Source organism: Hylaeus volcanicus, chromosome 6 (genome assembly GCF_026283585.1).
Source record: "Hylaeus volcanicus isolate JK05 chromosome 6, UHH_iyHylVolc1.0_haploid, whole genome shotgun sequence".
Taxonomy (NCBI): domain Eukaryota; kingdom Metazoa; phylum Arthropoda; class Insecta; order Hymenoptera; family Colletidae; genus Hylaeus; species Hylaeus volcanicus.
Genome location: NC_071981.1, coordinates 17495714 through 17515069, shown reverse-complemented (window position 1 = coordinate 17515069; position 19356 = coordinate 17495714). Strand labels below are relative to the sequence as shown.

The window sequence follows — 19356 nt, the reverse complement described above, 5'->3', positions numbered from 1 at the left end:
TCTGCCCAGTCACATTTGTCTCCCTTGCCGATTGCAACGGTCAGACTCCCGCAAATGGAACACATGACGGTCACACGTGAAAATACGCGGAGAGTTACGGAGAGGCGAGAAAAGCGAACCAAGCGGAGTTCGCTGCCGTGGATAATTCGGCACGGTCAATGATCGCGCCTCGATGCCTTTTAGACGTCTTGGAGAGCCAGACAGAGACCTGTTCACCTAGAGAAAAATACTAAAGATTTATTTCTAGAGGTTGCTAATATCTCCAGAAAGTATTCATATGAAACAAATAATTATTACAATATTGTATCCACGATTACCTTTGGCAAATTATGCCAACATTTAAAACGGCAAGTATCCACCACCACCTGCTCACGTTAACCACCCAACACAACGCCTTTCCCAATTAAATGCCCACCGTTTTCATTTCCGTATATTCTTTGCACCTCGATAAATAGAAGCTCTATGAATAACCCTCGTCGAAACCTAGCAAATTTTATTTTTGCTCCACTCCCTTTCTGGATCTACCTCGTTCCATCTCAATAAATACAGACTCTATGGATAGCCCGCTTCCAAATATAGCAAATTTTATTTTCATACCAATCCCTTTCTGTCTCTACCACCTCCGTTCGTCACCAACGAAATCAATTTCTCTTTTGAAAATATCGCCAAGCATAGAACGCCTTCGAATAATAACAGGCTCGGAGAGCCCCGCGTGCGGCAAAATGTTAATAACCCAATTGAGATGAAAAAGATTATTTTCAAAAATTGCAAACAACCGGATCGTTAATCGTTCGATGGACTTTTCGCGCCTTGGACGCCAGAGGGCTCTCGCGCGACCCAACAATTTTCCTCGGCCGGGCTATTTAAGTCGAGGAAGTCGCCACTCAGGAATCGGATTTTTCACAAGCGAAATTCGTCGTTGTCGTCGGCGAAGGCTATCATTATGCGCCGTTGCGGGATTTCGCGAAATCCAGCCGGGGTTCTGCGAACGATGAAAAATGGTGGACGGCTACACGCGGACTGAAATACGTTGCGGCGAGCCAAAGCGGGGCTAAGCTTATGCGTGGCGAGCTGGTCTGGGTGGTGTGTCCCTTTACTGCAATGCAGAGCATTGAATTCCTAACCACAGTCTTTCTGCACACGCTCCTGGAAATCGCAATCGTTGCGAGCACGCTGGTTATCGTTTGATTGTTGGAACAAGCTTTACGGGTTTGCAGGAAATTCAATTTCTTCTGATATCCCAGGTCCCTTGAGGGGGTGTTCTAGACTGAAGCGCCGATTGTTAGGTATCCCTTTGGATTATTTTTTTTTTTTATCTATAAGAAATTCTTTTTGTGGAGTATTGCACACATATTTATAAATATTGTAACCATCATCGAACGTCACCTTTATATACATGTTTATCATTAGGTTGTTATTGTTTTCAATAAATATGCGAAATATTTTATTTTAATTGATTTGAAGATTTGCAAGAATTTGGCGCTCGATATTTATAAAAGGAATCCTATCAGATAGACTTTCGTCATCACCATCGCTGTCGATTCTTCACTCAAATATTGTATAGGTATAAAACTTTTTTTTCTTGGACAAACAAAACATTGTGAACGGGACGTTCAAGTTGACGGACTGATGTTGAGGGATGACGAAGAGTAAAAAATTTTACCAAGTGGCAAAGTCGACATAGTCTATTTTCAAAAGTACTAAAAGTAGGATTCGAGGTAATCCGTTTTTCGATATCCCAGCTGCGAAAAATTGTCGACAAGGTTTACTGGAAGTCATCGGAGCGATTGCGCACTCTGAATGAGTATTATCATTGAAGGTATTTTTTGGACAAATGGGGAACTTAAATTTTGCAAATTTTTCGGATCATATAAAATTTGATCTTCAGATACTGATCAGTTTTTCAAGCATTTCCTCCACTTTTAAAAATTTATGCACAGCAAGGAGATCGAGAAAAACAGGATAATACTTACACAGAAATTGAAACATCGTTCGATAATATTTTCTTCGTTTCGATTTGGAGCAGGTCTGGTTTAACGACTCGTTGTTATTTTTACCGCTGACTCCCGTTTTGCCGCACTTCGTTTTCATCCCCTATCGCCAGAGGACGAACAATCGAACGTTATTAAGTAAAATCGCATTCGAGACTCTCCTGGAATTTTAATTTTAATTAAAAATTTTAACGATCCCGTTTCCTTCTGACGATTTAGCTCGTATTAATTAAAAAAGCCAAACGAAACGCGTAATGAGTCGAACTGGGAAAAATTAGAATTAGCCGTATGCTTGTTAAAAATTATATTTTCGACTTAGATGCGTGATAATTTAATATTTTTGGGCTTGCAAAATGAGGATATCATTTGAATGAGGAATTTTAGAACAGAACTAGGTTTAAATACTGACACTTTAACTATCGTCCTATTTAGAAAGAGACCATAAGTTAGAAAACGATTTTTATTGGATTGATGTGCTTTCTTTCCCATACTCCAAGGCTAAATCTCCGAAAGGAAGCAATCCGTGAGGCATTCGCTTTACATTCTTGCTCGAATGGCCACTAGGAATGGAACCACAGTATCCAACAAAGAAAGTTAGGTGTAAACACAGACTGAAAGGGGGAAGGGACTGTCGAGCAAGGCGCATAATTTCCGCAGTCAATGATCCCACAAACGCGGAGTGACTGGTCGAACAAGGAAGAGAGAATCTTCGCATGAGGATAGGTCATGGCTTGAAGAGCATCTGGCTCCAACATGGTCGCGTTATTTTTACGTGGAAACTTTTACACATGGGGAACTCCCTCGAGCAAGTTGCTGTCTTGTAAGCAAAGCGCGTGGGCAAAACGAACACAAGCGACACATCAAAGAAAGTCAACCTTGTTACGCTGATCTTCTCCGCCTCGTAAATTGTCTCCGTCGTTAGAGATCGTAGCTTCCGTTACTTGCGCCCACGCACAGTGAGGGAAAGAGCTTGAAAAATTGGTAAAAATTAATGAAAATAAAATTGTGGAAATACAACATTTAGTGGTGTAACATAATATTATAAGTATACACTTAAGGGAGTATTCTTTTTTTCACCAATGTCGAGTCAATTTTATAAAGCGTATATAAATGGAATAGAAATGTAAATATAACGTAAGATAGACAAATTGCATGAAGGAATATTTCCAGGTGCCTAGATTCAGATTCAACTTCCCTTCGTTCTTTTGCAGCCACGAGATCAACTTGTCAGTTATTAAATTTGCTTGGACTTTCACGCAGATCGTGCTACAATTGTATATTTAGCACGATTACCTGCACGGAAAGATATAGATGATCCTAACCGTGATTTATAATGGGTCTCGTCTAATCACTTATTTTGACGTTCGCGATATCCACCAATAATTCAGCCGCCTCTGATGAATGATCCTGGTGGCTCAGCGTTTTTGGCATTTTACCCTAATTACCATTCCCGCGTGAACATTGTACGCGCGCCTTCGCCTACGCGATTTTAAGACCAGAATGAACGCTTACCTCGACGTCTACGATCGTATTTCATTGCGAATAGTTGTCGCTACGAGGCAAATCAAAGATTCGCTAAGGTTGAAAGTATTTGAATAAGTAATCGATTACCTCGTTGGTATTGAAATACTACAAGTAAACTTTGAGTACTTAAGTATCCGAAATAATTAAACAAGAATTAATGTCTTTTTTTGAAGATTTTAGAATTCATGTAATAAAGGGTTAAAGAGTTTCATTTATTCAGATACTTGATCAATGCATTAATTATTAAAATACTTAAGGATATGAATAGTACTAGGAACAAACCGTCCATCGCTGGTCCAAAATTGATTGGAATCATTGTCAAACCTAGACATAGGAATTTGGACATTTCGTAACGATCTTCGCTTTCGTAACTTCCGTTTTCGCGAGTTCATCGAACAGGGAAAGTGCGTGAAATTTTCCTTACGTAAACATAACGAATGCAACGTAATGAGTTCATTCATAAATTTTCGCTACCAATCGTGATTTCGATTACGTGATTCATTTTATAGCCAGAATGTTATTTTTTCTTTAATAATAAAATTACACGTATTTCGTTGATCGACAGAATAAGACGGTCAATTGTGCAGGGTGAGGCATTTAACTTTGTCAGCCTAAATAACTTTCAAACGAATTATTGTACACAACATTGCTTCATACAATAGTTCCATCGTTTCGAGGGCGAATAGGATGCCAAAATTTTATTTCACAGCTCGATAAGGAATCGATTTGTGAATAAAAAAATATTGGGGTATACCAGGCCTAAAGTTAATATTTACAATGATCTGAATAAATAATCCTTCCCCTCGAAACGATGCTGGTTCTGTGCGAAGAAATTTGTGTAGGTACAACAATTGATTTAAAAGTTATTTAAGGTCGTAAAGTTAGATGCTTCTCCCCGCATGAAACGAGGCGGTAAACAACGATCACGAGGCAGGGTTTGGTCTCGGTTACGTAAGTCCGTCCGAAATGGTACGTGGAAGTGAAACATCGGTGCATCGTCGTTGGTTTTACGTGCACATAAGAGATTCCTGGTCATCATGTCATTGTGCACCAGTCACCAGTCGCGATCGCAGATCATAGCACCCATTATACCATCCACTTCAGACTACCCGCTATAAATTATCCGTTGAGCTATGCGCGTCGAATGACAAATCGGCGACAGCTGCCTTCTCAGAATCGGGTTTCTTCTGTTCTCGTCTTCTCGTGCACCGATCTCTGATCGTCGAGTTCTCTCGACGCTTTATTGTCTTGCTCGCGACCATAACGACGATTGGGTGGACAATTGGACATTCCTGCGTTGATGGATCGACTTGGGTCGAAGGTGAACGCGACAGCTTTTGTCTATTTATTTAAAATTTGTTACATGACGTTCAAACTCAATTAAAATTTTTGGTACGCCGTCTTAGTATTTTGGGTGAGAAAGGGTCACCACAGTCCTCAATAAGATTAGCAAGGTACATTCGATTGCCATATTTGTAGGTATCCTGAAAATAAGTCGAAAGTAAGTGTCCGAGTCTAGCTAGAATGTTTCTTTCGAGAGTGTCTAATATTGATTCTTAATTTACAAAATGATAACTGTTCTGAAACTTAGTTGTAACTGTATCATATGCTATAATAATAAACAAAAGGTTAAAATTTTCACTTCTAATCTGTTCTAAATACAAACCAAACTTAAAGCTAAGACTCAAAATCGTTTCTACGATACTTTACAAAGTATTCAAAATATATTGTACAATAGTTCATGCTTCAGAAGAGGAGACACTCTCAGTTAAAAATCAGTCGTTCGGAGCGTCACGATCAAGGGTGGAAAAAGTGAGGAAAAATTCGGTGGGTAAAAGCCTCGCAAATTCTCAAATTGCAGCTGTATCTCCTATTCATCACGGTTTTCCATTTTCGCGCAAAAGGCACTCGACGAGCGCGTCGAGCCTCGAATTGAGACGGAAACGATTGGGCGAATCGTTTATCGCGAGGATAATTTTGGTCCGCAGAATCGAGTCATTAATTTCAGGGTATCCATTACAGCGATCACTCAATCCCCCTGTACTCATCCCTCTGGTCGTAATCGAATGGCATCTTCCTCCTTTGCAGCTTACAAATATCAGAAGGGAGCAAATAGCCTGGAGCGCGACACCCTTTGCCCGTCAATGAATATATTATACAGGTTGTTCGGTAACTGGTGGTATAAGCGAGAAGGGGGTGATTCTACATGAAAAAATAAATCGAAAATATGGAATAAAAATTTTTCATGCGAAGCTTTGTTTACGAGAAAATCGATTTTGAATTTTCACCAGGTACGGGTGCACTTGATCATGTCTCGTTATAACGAATCGCAACGTTAATTGTGCAAGAAACTTTTCGTTCGTGGCAAGCCATGTACCCCATGCATATGCACCCTCGAATCGATAAACTGACGATGATCAGATAAGTCTACCTTAACGTTTCATAAATTCCGAGTACGCTAATGCTCTTCGGTGTAACTCATTAAGTGGACAGCTAACGAGCGTTGATTAACAAGAGTGTGCACTTGCTCGAAATTGGAGTGAAGTAAACTATTTAGGGAAACCATCGTATGCAACCAGTTTCAGAACTGCTTAAAAATGGCCCTTCCATCAATCCCGCGCAGGTCATTTTCAACATACATATGTATGTAACTAAAAATATTTGTTCGATCTTTGGCATACGTATAAACAATTGCGTCAAATGAAAGGTCTGGATTTCCATTCGGTTCCTTGTAATTAATTCCCAAAGACGACTTTGAAAGCGGCTTGTAATTACGATCATGATTCGCGACATCATCGTTCCGAGTGTGATTATTCAGGGATCGATGGTATCGTGACAGCTGCAGTGTATGGTATCGATTAGTGGCATCGACACGTGAGATTTCCCAGTCGTTGACGCGAGACTCGTCACGCGAGTTTCTGCTGTTACGTACATGCGACGTAACGCGGCGTAACATCGTGTCCGATATGGAATAACGCGCGCGTGAAATCGCGCGTCCAATCGAGAACGCCCCCTTTCGCGGACGGTTCGATACATCGCTTAATGGAAACATTCCCTCCAAGAAGTCGCCGTGACGGTTTAAATGACACTCTACGGAAAAATTCTATCGTTTTTTAAATGGTTTCTTTTGTATCTTCTGTGAGTAATAGAGAGCCTAGTATTGTATAATATTGTATAATAGATGAATAATTAATTGTTCTTAGAATAGTAAATAATCTCATCTTTTTACTTTGTACCTTCGGAAAGAGTACATATTTGTCAACAGCTATTTTGTTTCTAAACTAACCTCAAATTACATTATCTTGGAACACACTAAGTTTACGATGTGGAGAATAAATTGTTATCTTATTTGTCATGTTTCAACCGATGCCTTTTGTCAACGCGAAACGACTGAGAGAATGGCAGAGTTTGGAACAATAACAGAAAAATAAACCCCAACCCCGTTGAGTTGCTATTTTACTGCTTCGCTGAATGAACAACCAACCCCCGGTAGCAATCAATCCCTGCGAACGTGATACGTATCGCATACAAAGCAGGGTAGAGAAGCCTTCCATTTCAGACGAAATCCTATCGGTCGAAAGGGACGCCCGGGGAATTTATGTTTTTTTTTGTCTCCATGAAACGTCGAAACTTTCGAATAAGTTTCAACGTGCACGACTTGGGGGGAGAGACCAGGGATAATAACACGTGGACCGTTTCGCAAGATTCGTCTCAGACTTCTGGTCACCTTGCGAAATAGTCTGTTCGTTTGAGGCTCTAACGATCCCTCTCTTGTTTTCCATGGAGGAACTTTGATAAATTCGAGGATGATTGCTCGTAATTTTACCTATTCGTATTAAATTCCTCCGTGGGAATGTAAAGGTAAACCATCAAAAATTTCATTTAGATCGAACGAAAATAGTAGGAATTATAGGAAAATCGCGAACGCACAGATTTCGAATTCTATATTGATAATGTTAATAAATGCCGATTTTCGCAACGTTGTTGAGCGCGCGGATTTTAAACAGACGCTACCGAAATGGATTTTCGACGCTATTAAAATCGTGCAGAAATGAGAGGCATCGGCAAACAGCAGGTGCACGCTGTGCCGTATGTTAAAGCAAATATCGATGAACAAACGTGCGTTTGCTCAGAAACAAATGTCGAATATTAATATTAATGCGGCGTCATTACACTTGCTGATCATTGCACTTGCTATTGCTGGGAGCGGAGGTGACCATACGGCGGATAAGTTCCGCCGACTTTCCGCCGTGGATTTACCTCCACTCGATGAATTTGCAGTCAAAGCAACAAAGCTCTGTAATAACTATGCGGAAACTTTCCCACGCCACTGTTATCATTAAATTTGCCACTATATACGTACTATATCTCAAGTAACCCGGCATCTGTTTTACTACAGCAAACTTAATATTACAATTCCATTAATACAATAGTTATATAGTTTAATTTTTTTTTTTTTTCTTGTGGTCGAATCGCATAACTCACTTTTTCATTGATGGCATTTTAACTGAGCTCGTTTGCGGAGTTGTCGAATCAGGCGAGTCTACGCCGATAAATATATGATTCGTTAGGGGAGGACCGTCGTAATATGGGATCTCGTTTGAATAGTCTACGAGTATCCAACGGCTGCGAAGTTAGATACAGTTAGCTCCCCCCGGTGTGTGTCCAATTTTAGATTGCAACCCGTCCGACGGCAATTATATTTAATGAGAATGTAAATAATTTGCGCGAATCCGTAACCGAGTTTCTAACGAGTCGATGAAATTGCCGTGTAATTTAATCGTCGACGATTCCTCGATCGGGCGAGCTCGCGCGCGGTTATTTAATCCGAGAAATAATTTATCCGGCAAAATCCGCGGGGTTCGGGGCTGGAAAGTTTTAAGGGAGTCTCGTGTGAAATGCAATTTCGATGGAGTAACGGATCGCGGTTTTAATCGATGCTCCTCGATGTCTTTTCAATCGATCATCTCGAAGTTCTTCCTCCGACGCTACTCTAAGGCAAGGAACGGAATGCTGTCACCGTAATTCCAAACGACACGTACCAGATTTTAGGGCTTGTAACAATCGAGATTTTGAGTGAAAAGTGACTAAAGACTAAAGAAATTAAGACTAAAGAAATTTTATCGATTCAACGTTGTGATTTTTTTCATAAAAATTTACTTGCATTCCTCCTCAATATATTGAGTTGCTCCATATCTCTGCTAGATTTTGAACACCATTTTTGTAAAACTGTTTTAATTTTCACATCACACCGACTACCGAGTCGTTTTACCTTGGAATAACATTCCTTTTCCAAGTATAAAAATATATAAAGATCTGACGACGAAGAATGATATTTATGAATGTTTTATTCTCGGATCCTGTCTCCTATAGAATTTCAAGGTTCTCCTGACAACAATATGCATAGAATAATGTATTATTCGCAATATTTCACAAGGAGTATCGAAGACGTATAAGGCTAGATGCATAATGATAAAATATATCTTTAATGCATTTAATGTATTTAAGGAGAAAATTCGGTTCGGTCCCATTGATGCAGTAAGCACCATGCGGTTCTTGAAATCGATACGGAGGGTCTCGCTAGGGGTTTTAGGCCCAAAATATTGGGATTCTTCCCATTTTCCTCCGTATCGATTTCAAGAACCGCATGGTGCTTACTGCATCAATGGGACCGAACCGAGTTTTCTCCTTGAAAATTAGCAAACTTTGAAGCGTTATAAGCTTGAAAACTAATAAAAATCGGGTAAATACATTAAAGCTTAATGAATTCGTCTTGAAAAGTACTATCTCATGGTATAAAAAAAAAAAAATATATATAGTTCCATTTGAAAAACGAAACTTGACCATCATATCTCGTTAAATGACGAAGCTAACAAAAATTCCTTCTCGCTGAAACATGACCCCCATTTTACCGTGCAATTTTCATATTTGAAATTTTCTACAACAAAAAACACAAAGATCTAAAATCGTACAAAATAGCTATAGAACACCTGAAAACCCGGTTGGAACGTCAGTGCGCTATGCGAGAGCGGCAAACGCGTGGGCGAGCCGGCGAAAGATGCGCAGGACGCAAAGAAAACAACGGATCAGGAAAGAAAGGAGTACTCCTGGTGGGGGTCGGGGGCTGGGGGTAAGGTCAAACGTATTAAACGGCTGTGCCGGGGATCAGTGAAAAGAGGGTGGCGGTGCTCGCGGGGGTTCGCGGTGCTCGGCTCGCGTCTGGCGGCCTAGAAGCAGCCCGTTCGCGCCGCGAACGGTGGGGGTATCCGCGGCCATGTGCTCGCGCGTCGACGCTCTATCGGCGATCAGTCGTTGCCGCGCGCTCACGTCGAGCGTCTCGTGTGTTCTCGGTACAGTTTTCATTCAACGTCTGATCCCGCGGTTATCTTGATACCAAAAACCGCGTAACGAAAGGGAACGTAACCCGGACCATCGCCAAAGGAAGCTAGTTCAACGATGACGACAGTGCGCACCCTGGATTGCTCGGCGCGCGTGTGATCAAGGATTCCGCCTTAAACGAGGGGGTGAGAAATCGATTTCGATCGCGGTGAAAATCGGCAATTCGTGATCCCGTTTCACGGAAGATGCCAAGGTGATCCCGTAAACCCTCTCTTACGTTCGTCTCGATCGTCTTCGCACACTTGATTGCGGTTGTTTTTTTATCTGAATCGGGTCGAGCTTCGCCGTCGACGAGAGTTCTCCACGGTGACCAAGTGAGCTGCTCGACTGTTCCGTGAACGCATCCTGGCGCGTTGTTCCCGGCGTACAGTGGAATTATTCACGATCGTGCCGCGATCATGCACCACACTGCGCCCTGGTACCTACCCTGGGGCCTGAAGCTGGTGCCGCTGCCGATACCGCCTGGACATCCCGCTTCCGGGATCCCGAATCCCGGTTTGCACCTGCTGGCACCGTTGCCAGGGATCTACGCCCCCGAACCACGAAAGGTAGGAGCCTGTTCACCCTCTCTTTCGATTATCGACCCGTTACACTGCCCGACGGGGGATCATCAATCCTCTCCATGTAGGGGTACGTGGGGTTATCGTTGACGAGAAGTTGTGCCCACGATGGAATTTTTCGATCAGGGGTGGTTCGAGTACTTTGGCGACCTGGTGTAATCTTTTAGGTTTTTTAATCGAGATAAGCGAGGGATGCGATTAATAGCGAGGCTTGGAAGGTTCATCGAGTGGACTTATCATTGATGTGGTTAGTAGGTTAGTACAGAGATTTGTACGTTTAATGGGTGAGATAATATTATTGTCTTATTTTCGTTAAAAAAAAAACAAAAAAAAAAACGGTGAGTTCCAGAATGAAGAATAACATTTTCTTCATTGTTTGGCTTGGACAGAGCTAGTTTATTTAGAAGTTTGATCCATTACTGGATTACAGACGCAGTGTTAACTTTTCGTTCTTCAATTAGGATAATGTAGCGATTTGAAGTGATTGACAGTGAGGTCTGTGTCACTAGTAGATAAGATCGCGTTATTTTATCTCTTATCTTGAGGAAAATGTAAAGAACATTTATTAAAGTCAAAATTGAGTACAAAGATTATTGCAGGGTCAAGTATCAAAGGATGCATCGAATATGTTTGAATATTCCACAAGTAGACACAATAGGATTTTCATTAATCATGCTTACGGTTTTCCTCTAATTCGACGCGAACTTCCCATTCAGTTTGCTCCGAACAGGATAAAACACAATGTCGCTTATGAAATTAATTTTCTTACCATTATTTGCACGGCCGTTCTGACGCCACCGTGTTATGCAAATTAATTCCATTCTGTTGCATGACTCTTTCAGCGCACATATCCCTTTATACATAATATTTGAATTAGCTTGAAATTTGCATCCGCTTCGAAGGACGTATCTTTGACTCAGGAAGCAGAAATTGCAAAATACGTATTCGAGGAATTTGCTCGTCCTTGTCTGACTAAATTTCTTCAAAGCCTTTTTGCTTACCAACTCTCGAAATTACTAACTTCTCAAAATTGACATTTCAATGTCAGCGAACATTACTAAATTTCATTATTTATTATGTTTCGATGCTAGCTTTGAGCCATTTTTACAAATCTGAAGTAAACGTAGAATACATCAAATTTTGTAGACATTTTATATAAAGTTAAACCACTTATAATGAATACAGTATATCCCTAATATAGAAAAATAAAGAAAATATATATACAGCTCTGTTTGTTTATATAGTTTCAGTTTTCTAATATAATCTGTGCCCAACATATTGCTGTATCGGTATAAAATTAAAAATGCTAACGTAAGAAATATTATGCAATTTTTCATATTGCGAGAAATTTCATCGGCCTCTGAGCTCCTGGCAGATTCCTTGTTTGCGTTGCAGTTACATCGTCCTGTTAGCTCTTGGTAATCGTGCTTGTATTGCGCATAGTAGCTCCGGGTATTTTCAAGGATGCAGAAGTCAAATAAATGCGAATCTATCGGCTAGAGTTTGTGTGTTATTCCAGTCGTTTTTTTTTTTTTTTTAATAGCTACGTGTAACTTTATGGAACCTGGCGACTCATAAAACGGTCTGAAAATCAGCTTTAAAAAGCTGCCAATAAAAAACGAATAAAAAGAAATGTTTCATGAACGTAGATTAAAAACTTGTTTTTAGTAAAGAGGTTTATTAAAGCAATTCTTGTTTTATTACAAAAATAAGTCGTCAACATTATCAAACAGATACTCGAATAACAACCAGCACGAATTACATAACCAATTATAAATGTTTACCCGATGTCTATAAACTTGAAGTGAGCTTTGAATAATACCTATTTTCCTTAGCTCTGGTTTTACTGTTAGCTGTTGTGCGCAGTTTCCATATTTGATATCAATCGTTGCTCTGTTTAATAAATCTCAAACGATGCTCTATTGAGCTTTCTATTGACTTATATATTGACTCCTACGTCCAGTTGACATCAATGATTCCATTAATTGACAATCGCGTAGTGGAGCTTTTATTTTTCAAACTTTGAGTGGTCGAAGTTGCAATAATAATTTTTAATATTCTGCAGCGTAGGCGGTAATGCATTTATGATTGGTTGTGTGTAACTCGGTTGGCACGTGGCTTCGCTGTTTATTTAAACGGACTGCCTGTCAAATCGAGTGCGGTCTGACCATTCGTGGGTCAACCACTCGTGGTACTGGGAAAATTTGTATTATTAACAATTAAGGCGACCAAATTTCACACCCCAGTCCAAAGCAATATTCGAAACGGAAAATGAAATTAGAAACAATTTCGTGGTCGATAAAATTGTATTTGCAAAGTTGATTTGATATATTACTGTAAATGATTTATTTTGTTCCAAATTGATGTCGATTACAGAGGGTGACGATTGTAGACATGATTATCAAAGTAGCTTGAGTAGAAAATTTTAATACTTTTCACTTTTTATTGTTATTGAGGTCGATGATAAAATAATATAGAAAAATTCAACTCAATAAGAAGGCTTATAGTATTTTATAGCTTAAATTATTATAGTGCAATTATATTATATATGTTATATTGCAATGGAGTATTGTATAGAAGATCAAGTAACTCTAATTGTAAGTTCAACTGTGATTTATAGTGAATTCCACTCCGTTGCAGGCTAGACCATTATCCATTGTTCCTTTTCAGGACTACTTCCGGTGTTCATTGATTTTTCCAGACATTTCTTTGTCGCGAATTTATGGTTTCCATAGGTGGTTACGTGAGTTGCGCTTCCGATACCACATAATATACGCGGTTTGAACGAGACAGAAGGTGCGCATGGGGCACGTGTCTCGCATGTTCTAGTGCTTATCAGCGAAGGCTCAAGCTATGGTGTCTTTTATTTTGAGACGAGAAATCTAGTTTTCATTTTCCTCTAGTTAAACGCGATAATTTGACGGAGAACGTGGGAAATGTTCCATCATAATTGTAAACGGATATTCCATCGTTAATTTAAATTCGGAAAATGTTCTTCTTGAAGCATATATTAATATTAATAATATTTTTTTTAAAGTATAAAACGGAAAACAACTTTTCATGACAAGTACGCCACAAAAGTTTTTTAAAAATTACAAACTAGCACAATTAAAAAAAAAAAAAAAACAGATACTAACATCTACACCATTTATTAAAAGTATTTCTTTATTAAATTTAGCTGCGATATTACAATGTAAATTCTGCGTTCAATTTTAATTTTATCTTCAATCGTTAGTTTGACTAAATGTAATGCTAAAATATACAGGGATCTAATTAATTGGCACGAAGTACAATGTACACAAATAAAAAATACTAGCTGGAAAAGATTCAATATCAAGGAAAGAATGTCTGTCTTCGGTTTCTAGATGCAAATGCGAAATTTAATATTCAGTGAGTCCCCCGTCATAAGTTATTAATGCATAAAGGAGTTCGGAAACTCGTTATCGGTAAGAAATAAGCTACCATTCTTCCGCGGCAAATATGGAAACTCGTCGAATCTTATCAGTCGCGAATATATGCTTCGCATTCAAATTTGTCGGCTCAGTAACGCAGTTAGTGCTTTGGCCTCGCTTCGACCCCGATAAAGCGTTCCACATAGTTATAGTTAACACGGTTAACGGAAAAAATAATGAAGTTCGTTAAACGTTTGGCGCATGACGTTTCGACGGCGAAACTTTTGTTCGCTGTCACGTAGATCTACATGTGCGAAAGTTGGCAAACGTGACTGACGTGTTCCTCTTTTCTGACTCAATATCCATCTCGACTGCGATAATAGTCTGTAATCGTATAACGCGACGTTCCGAAACGCTTCGATTGTAGGGCTCGACTGCGGTCGGTGTAAAATGAGGTTGGGGTGTAAATATCGATATTATAATGGTTAGGTCTGGATTAATCGTGCAATGAAAACTTTTTCCGAGCCATCTTTACGATTATCTAACATAGAATGGTTTGTAGAACGGGGATGGTCGTCATGATTGTTTCAACGCGCGGCGAGCAAGCAAATTAGTGGTGCCACTAGTTTCTAACCATGTCTGTGCATCTTTCACATATGCAGTAAGAAATCAATTCACCTTGCAACTGATTTGAAATCCTTGTTCCCTCGCCCGTGAAACCTGCGGATCGAGGTTGTTCTCATATTTGATAATGACGAATGCGTCATCGTTTCCCGTCGAGCAGAATCGCGGAATCGCTGAATCGTTGAATCGTTGATGGCAAGCAGGAACACTTGCTGAATATACGGTGTCTCGATTCTTAGCGCGGTATTCGTCATGTTTGTACGTGTCACGATTTCCACGGCATAGTCGAAATATTATTAGGTAAACGTATGAACAGTGTAAGGAAACCGCGTAGGAATATTGCAGTTTGCATTCGCTAATGATGGAACGCGAATCTATGCGACTGTCGCGACGTTGAGGTTTATAGATATTTCCTTGTCTAAGAAAAATCTCTTTTCATTTACGCGTTAAAATCCGAACGAATTTTTTGGCGAATCTAACGTTTAAACGTGTTTACAATTTTGAGGGAAAACATTGAAACATGCTTGTTGCTGGTGTCGCTAGAGGAAGAGAAGAATTTAATTATTCCAGCCAGAGCACAATCCTTGTACGTTTCTTCGTCGGTAATTATCAGCCTGGCGAGGAAAGTTCCGCTCGTTTGTTCCTCAGCTTTCACAGAGGGGGGAACGGGACAAAGTATTCACGGAAATCCTCTTTTCCCGCGTTTATCGCAAGCTTTTCAATTTTCACGTTATTACACAAATCCGGGCACGTCGCGACGAGTACGAGAGGAGCTTTCGTTTCGACTTAATATTTCAGTTTGCGAAGCGTAATGCCAGGCGTGCGTGTGCTTTCAACCGCAACAAGGGCCAACGGCGAACGATATTGTTAAACAAAATATTTGTTGAGGTTCGCGAACACATTCCGCTTGGGGTTTTCCCTGGTAAAAGTAATTTAACTGGGGTGCAAGATCGATTGAATCGCGATAGGAGCACTCTTTTCGAGTACAGTCGAACGCGTTGAAGTCGTTATCTTTTTCGGTTCCGCAGTTGAGGTGAAATTTAAATGGATCGGAATAACTTGCAGAGTTTCTCTCGTGTGTGTGTTTGGGATACGTGTGCAGGCGTCCATAAGTTCCTGTATAGTAAAAGGCTGGGTTCCAAATTGCATTTTTCACTTTTTAATCACTTTCTGTGTAGTAACAGGGCTCGAAATGCTAAAGATACTGATATTAAGTTGTAGGTGGAGATGGTACATAGAAGTATGGCGTTTAAAAATTTTGAGAGCCTGAAGGGTTCCCGAGGTGTATCTCGCATTCTTCAATGTTCTTTTGCAGAGTGCTAAAGTTTGGAATACCGAAGCTAATATGAGTTACAGGCGTGAACAGTGAATAGTTAAGGTGATATTTAATTTTTAATTTTTGGAGGACTAAAGAGGTACCGAGATGTATCTCCTGCCTAGGAATAGATCTTGAAATACCGAAGATATTCTTATAAGCTTTTAGTCGAGGAGTATTTTAGAGGATATTTAATATTAAATTAATAATTGGCAAGCTAAGAACGAATGCGTGGACTTGTAATTCTTAAGAACGATCAATCGATTGGTTCCTGCTCCCAGCCTCGTTAAAACGAACAATCTAGAAAGCTCCGAGGAAAGGACGGACACTTACTGGAAACTTGAATCGCTCGGGGTGTCTGGGCGAGGGCATCTCGAACCGCGTCGTAAACGTTCGCCTACCGCGTAGCTATAATTTGACGAGCACTTTGCTATCACTTTGCCATCGTTTCGCCGCTTTTCAGTCGGCTTTGCGCGCCACGGCGGCCCTCCATCGCTCGATCCTGCATTACCGTAATTCGCGAAACATGAAATTCACAGGAGGAAAAAGCGGCGGGAAAATCGTATCGATCCCAGCGGGGCCAAAGAGCCCTTCGCGCGCACTCTGAGTCGACTTCCACCCTGGGAAATCGGGTCGAACTGGAATTTTCGCAAATTAGGCCATTAAAGTCACATATCGATTTCGAAAATTAAGTTCTAGATATGGATATTGATATTGCTTGAATTTTGTTAGTCGTTCAATATCGAAAGATTACTTAAGCGGATATTCTAGTTTAAAGTCTCAATTCTCAGGTATTCTTTTGGATTTATTTATTTTTTTATATAGGGTGGGGGGCGGTATTGCATACATATTTATTCATATTTCAAGAATGCAGACGTAATTAATTTTTAACGAATGTATTCAGAATTAAACGTATTACAAGTGATCTTGTATAAACCCTTTAGAAAAAAAAACGTTCATGTTTGCCACTGTATCAGAAATATGTAATTCTGGAATGAAACATTTTTTGAAAACTTTACATTGGCAGAGAAAAAAAACAAAATAGTTCCTTTTTCTCAGTGGAACACCAAACTTTGCCATATAATCGTAAACGTTATGTCTTGATGAGACAAGAAATGTTTCAATTCATTTTCAATCCACACGTATTTTCTCTAACCGTGTTCGTAAAGCTTTTAATCAAAAGTGTGAATAGTCATTGATGGATTTGATGTAGAGAATAGTTAGTCTGGACATACGAGTGATCGATACAATGCGAGTAAACTGCAATTAACGATTGCACGAGCAGATTATGTGTACGTGGCTCACAGTTTGTTGCTCCTTGTGTTATGAATAATTCAGTACTTTAAAAGTACAGATGTAGTACTACGAAATCAATATTTATCGCTTTCGCGAAGCATAATGTACAGAACATCGTCTATAGCATTACGCTAGGCCAGCCTGTCGAACGTGATAATAAATAAAGACAGTAAGAATTAAAATACGGAAAAGTACGGTTCTGGTTTATATACATTATACAAAAATTTTTCTTTTCTTTTTTAATATCAAGGATAAGTCTGCAGGTATGAATTAAACCGCTCTTTCTAAAGATCCACTTATGTAAATTGAACCGATATTCGGATTACGAATATTTCACGGCGTCATTATCCGGATATTAGAATAATCCCAGCCCCAGTATACACCCTGTGTAACGTAATAGTAACGTTATTATTCTCAATTGTGTTGAATGCGTAACACGTAATAACTACAACATAATACTACATGTCAAGGAGCACAATAAGTCTTCGGTTTACAGTACGAGTAGAAAGATCAATATTCTCAGTTCCCTCGAAACTCTATTCAAATTCGCGGCTATTATTCCAATAGCTGCCCGTTATGGCATTCGAATATTTATTTTCTCGATCGCGTAACATTCTCGACTTCATTACGCCCTGAAATAACACTGGTACTCGTTATTTTAACGGTGAACTAAATAACTTACAACGCTTGCTCTTCCCAGCGCGCAAACATTCCGGAGTACCCCGGCTTCTAGTCTTAATTTCCCGCAGTTCGTTCCAGTTTCAGGAACCTTAAAGTGTTCAGAGCTCGTCGCGTCGTGGGATCCCCGTTTGACGATCGAAGTCTCTTTGATTTCGCGCGAGTCCCTCTCAGGCACGTGCATCGCGATATTCAACCATATTTGCACCTCCAAATGAGCATCGACAGATTCAAATATTCGCCGAATTTGATTTTTACTATTTGAGAGTCGGATATTTCATTCATCATTCTACTCGAATGACTTGACTCTCTATTGAAATACTATTCAAGTACTACGTTTCAATTTAATGTTCGTGTATCTTGTATACGCACTGGTCACGTGTGTGAAATATTTTTAGTATTTGCATAGTAGAATTTAGAGTGAAAAATTGCCAAAATATGATACATTCGATGTGAAACATGACCATTATGTTGGATAATTTGTTCGATAACATATTATAAAATTTACTTCCCTGTTTTCATTCATTCTTAACATACTTCCGATGAAATTAAACGAAAGTTAATAGTCGAATGAAACCAAATTCCTGTGGATAATAGAAATTACTGCAGCGTACGTTTCGACGTTTTCGTGGGCGTACGAAACGTGTGTCGATTCCATTTGCTACCTACATGTTTGATTCTACTCGATACCAGATGATAATTTACGGGTTTGTATCGATAGTATTGATTCGGGTGGCATCCCCGTCGCTACGTGCTGGATATACAAGCTCTTGTGTTCGTGCCGCTGCTGGCATTTGTGAACAGCGGAACGTGTGTGTAAGATTTCCCGGTACGTGCATATGCGAAAATACGGAAAATATACACGACAGTTTACGAGCAAACAGGTGTGCATTGGCGATTCGACTTTTACCTTTGCATATGTCCAAGGGAAGTTTCCTTCAATTATTCATGTTCTTTTTTTATGGAAAATAGGAAAAATGGAGAAGAATTATCGAGTTGACTTTGCGAAGCAGTCTTCCAACATTCTTCGACAAAAAAAGGAGTGTAGAAACCTGATGGAATGGACGTTAATATCTGAACATTTAAATCTTATTAATATTTGAAACTCATTGTTCCTGTTCTTTCGCTTCGTTAATCCGTGGAAGAGTCTTTCATTGGTAAAAATGTCTTGGAAGACTGTATTTCTTTCTTTAAGCTTGAATGCCACGCCAGTGTTTCACGTATACTACTTGAATAATTCATTTCGTTATTCCTTATTTCATAAAGTTTAAAACAAACTAAAGATAAAATTCTTTTTCTTCACCGATATCGCAGGACTAAACATTGCACAACTAACTCGTGTACCGAAAATACCTTAAAATTGTTTGTCGCTATGGGATGTTTAATTATAGACTGGAATAATTGTCTTTCGGTTTGGGCAGTGACAGGATAAGAAAATGCGCATCGCCGCTTGTAGACACTTAATTTTCCTGACGTGCTGTAAATTTCAGTCAATTAAATAAGGCTGGCATTCGACGACTACGCATCAGAAATGCGCCTGCGGGGAAGCTTGTCACGTAAAATGTCAACGATTCCAC

General features: G+C 39.7%; 1 protein-coding gene across 4 annotated transcripts in view; it reads left to right on the top strand.

The window, feature by feature from the left end:
- LOC128878657 (pseudouridylate synthase RPUSD2-like) overlaps nucleotides 1–19356 on the top strand; it is a 198298-nt gene that overhangs the window by 27721 nt on the left and 151221 nt on the right. The window contains exon 1 of one of the 4 annotated variants that reach the window (XM_054127019.1): nucleotides 9670–10462. The exons of the other annotated variants lie outside the window; for them this stretch is intronic. Coding sequence (XP_053982994.1) covers nucleotides 10313–10462 — 150 coding nt within the window. The 5' untranslated portion in view covers nucleotides 9670–10312. Of the gene's footprint in view, nucleotides 1–9669; nucleotides 10463–19356 lie in introns of those variants that run through there. 4 annotated transcript variants of the gene reach the window in all.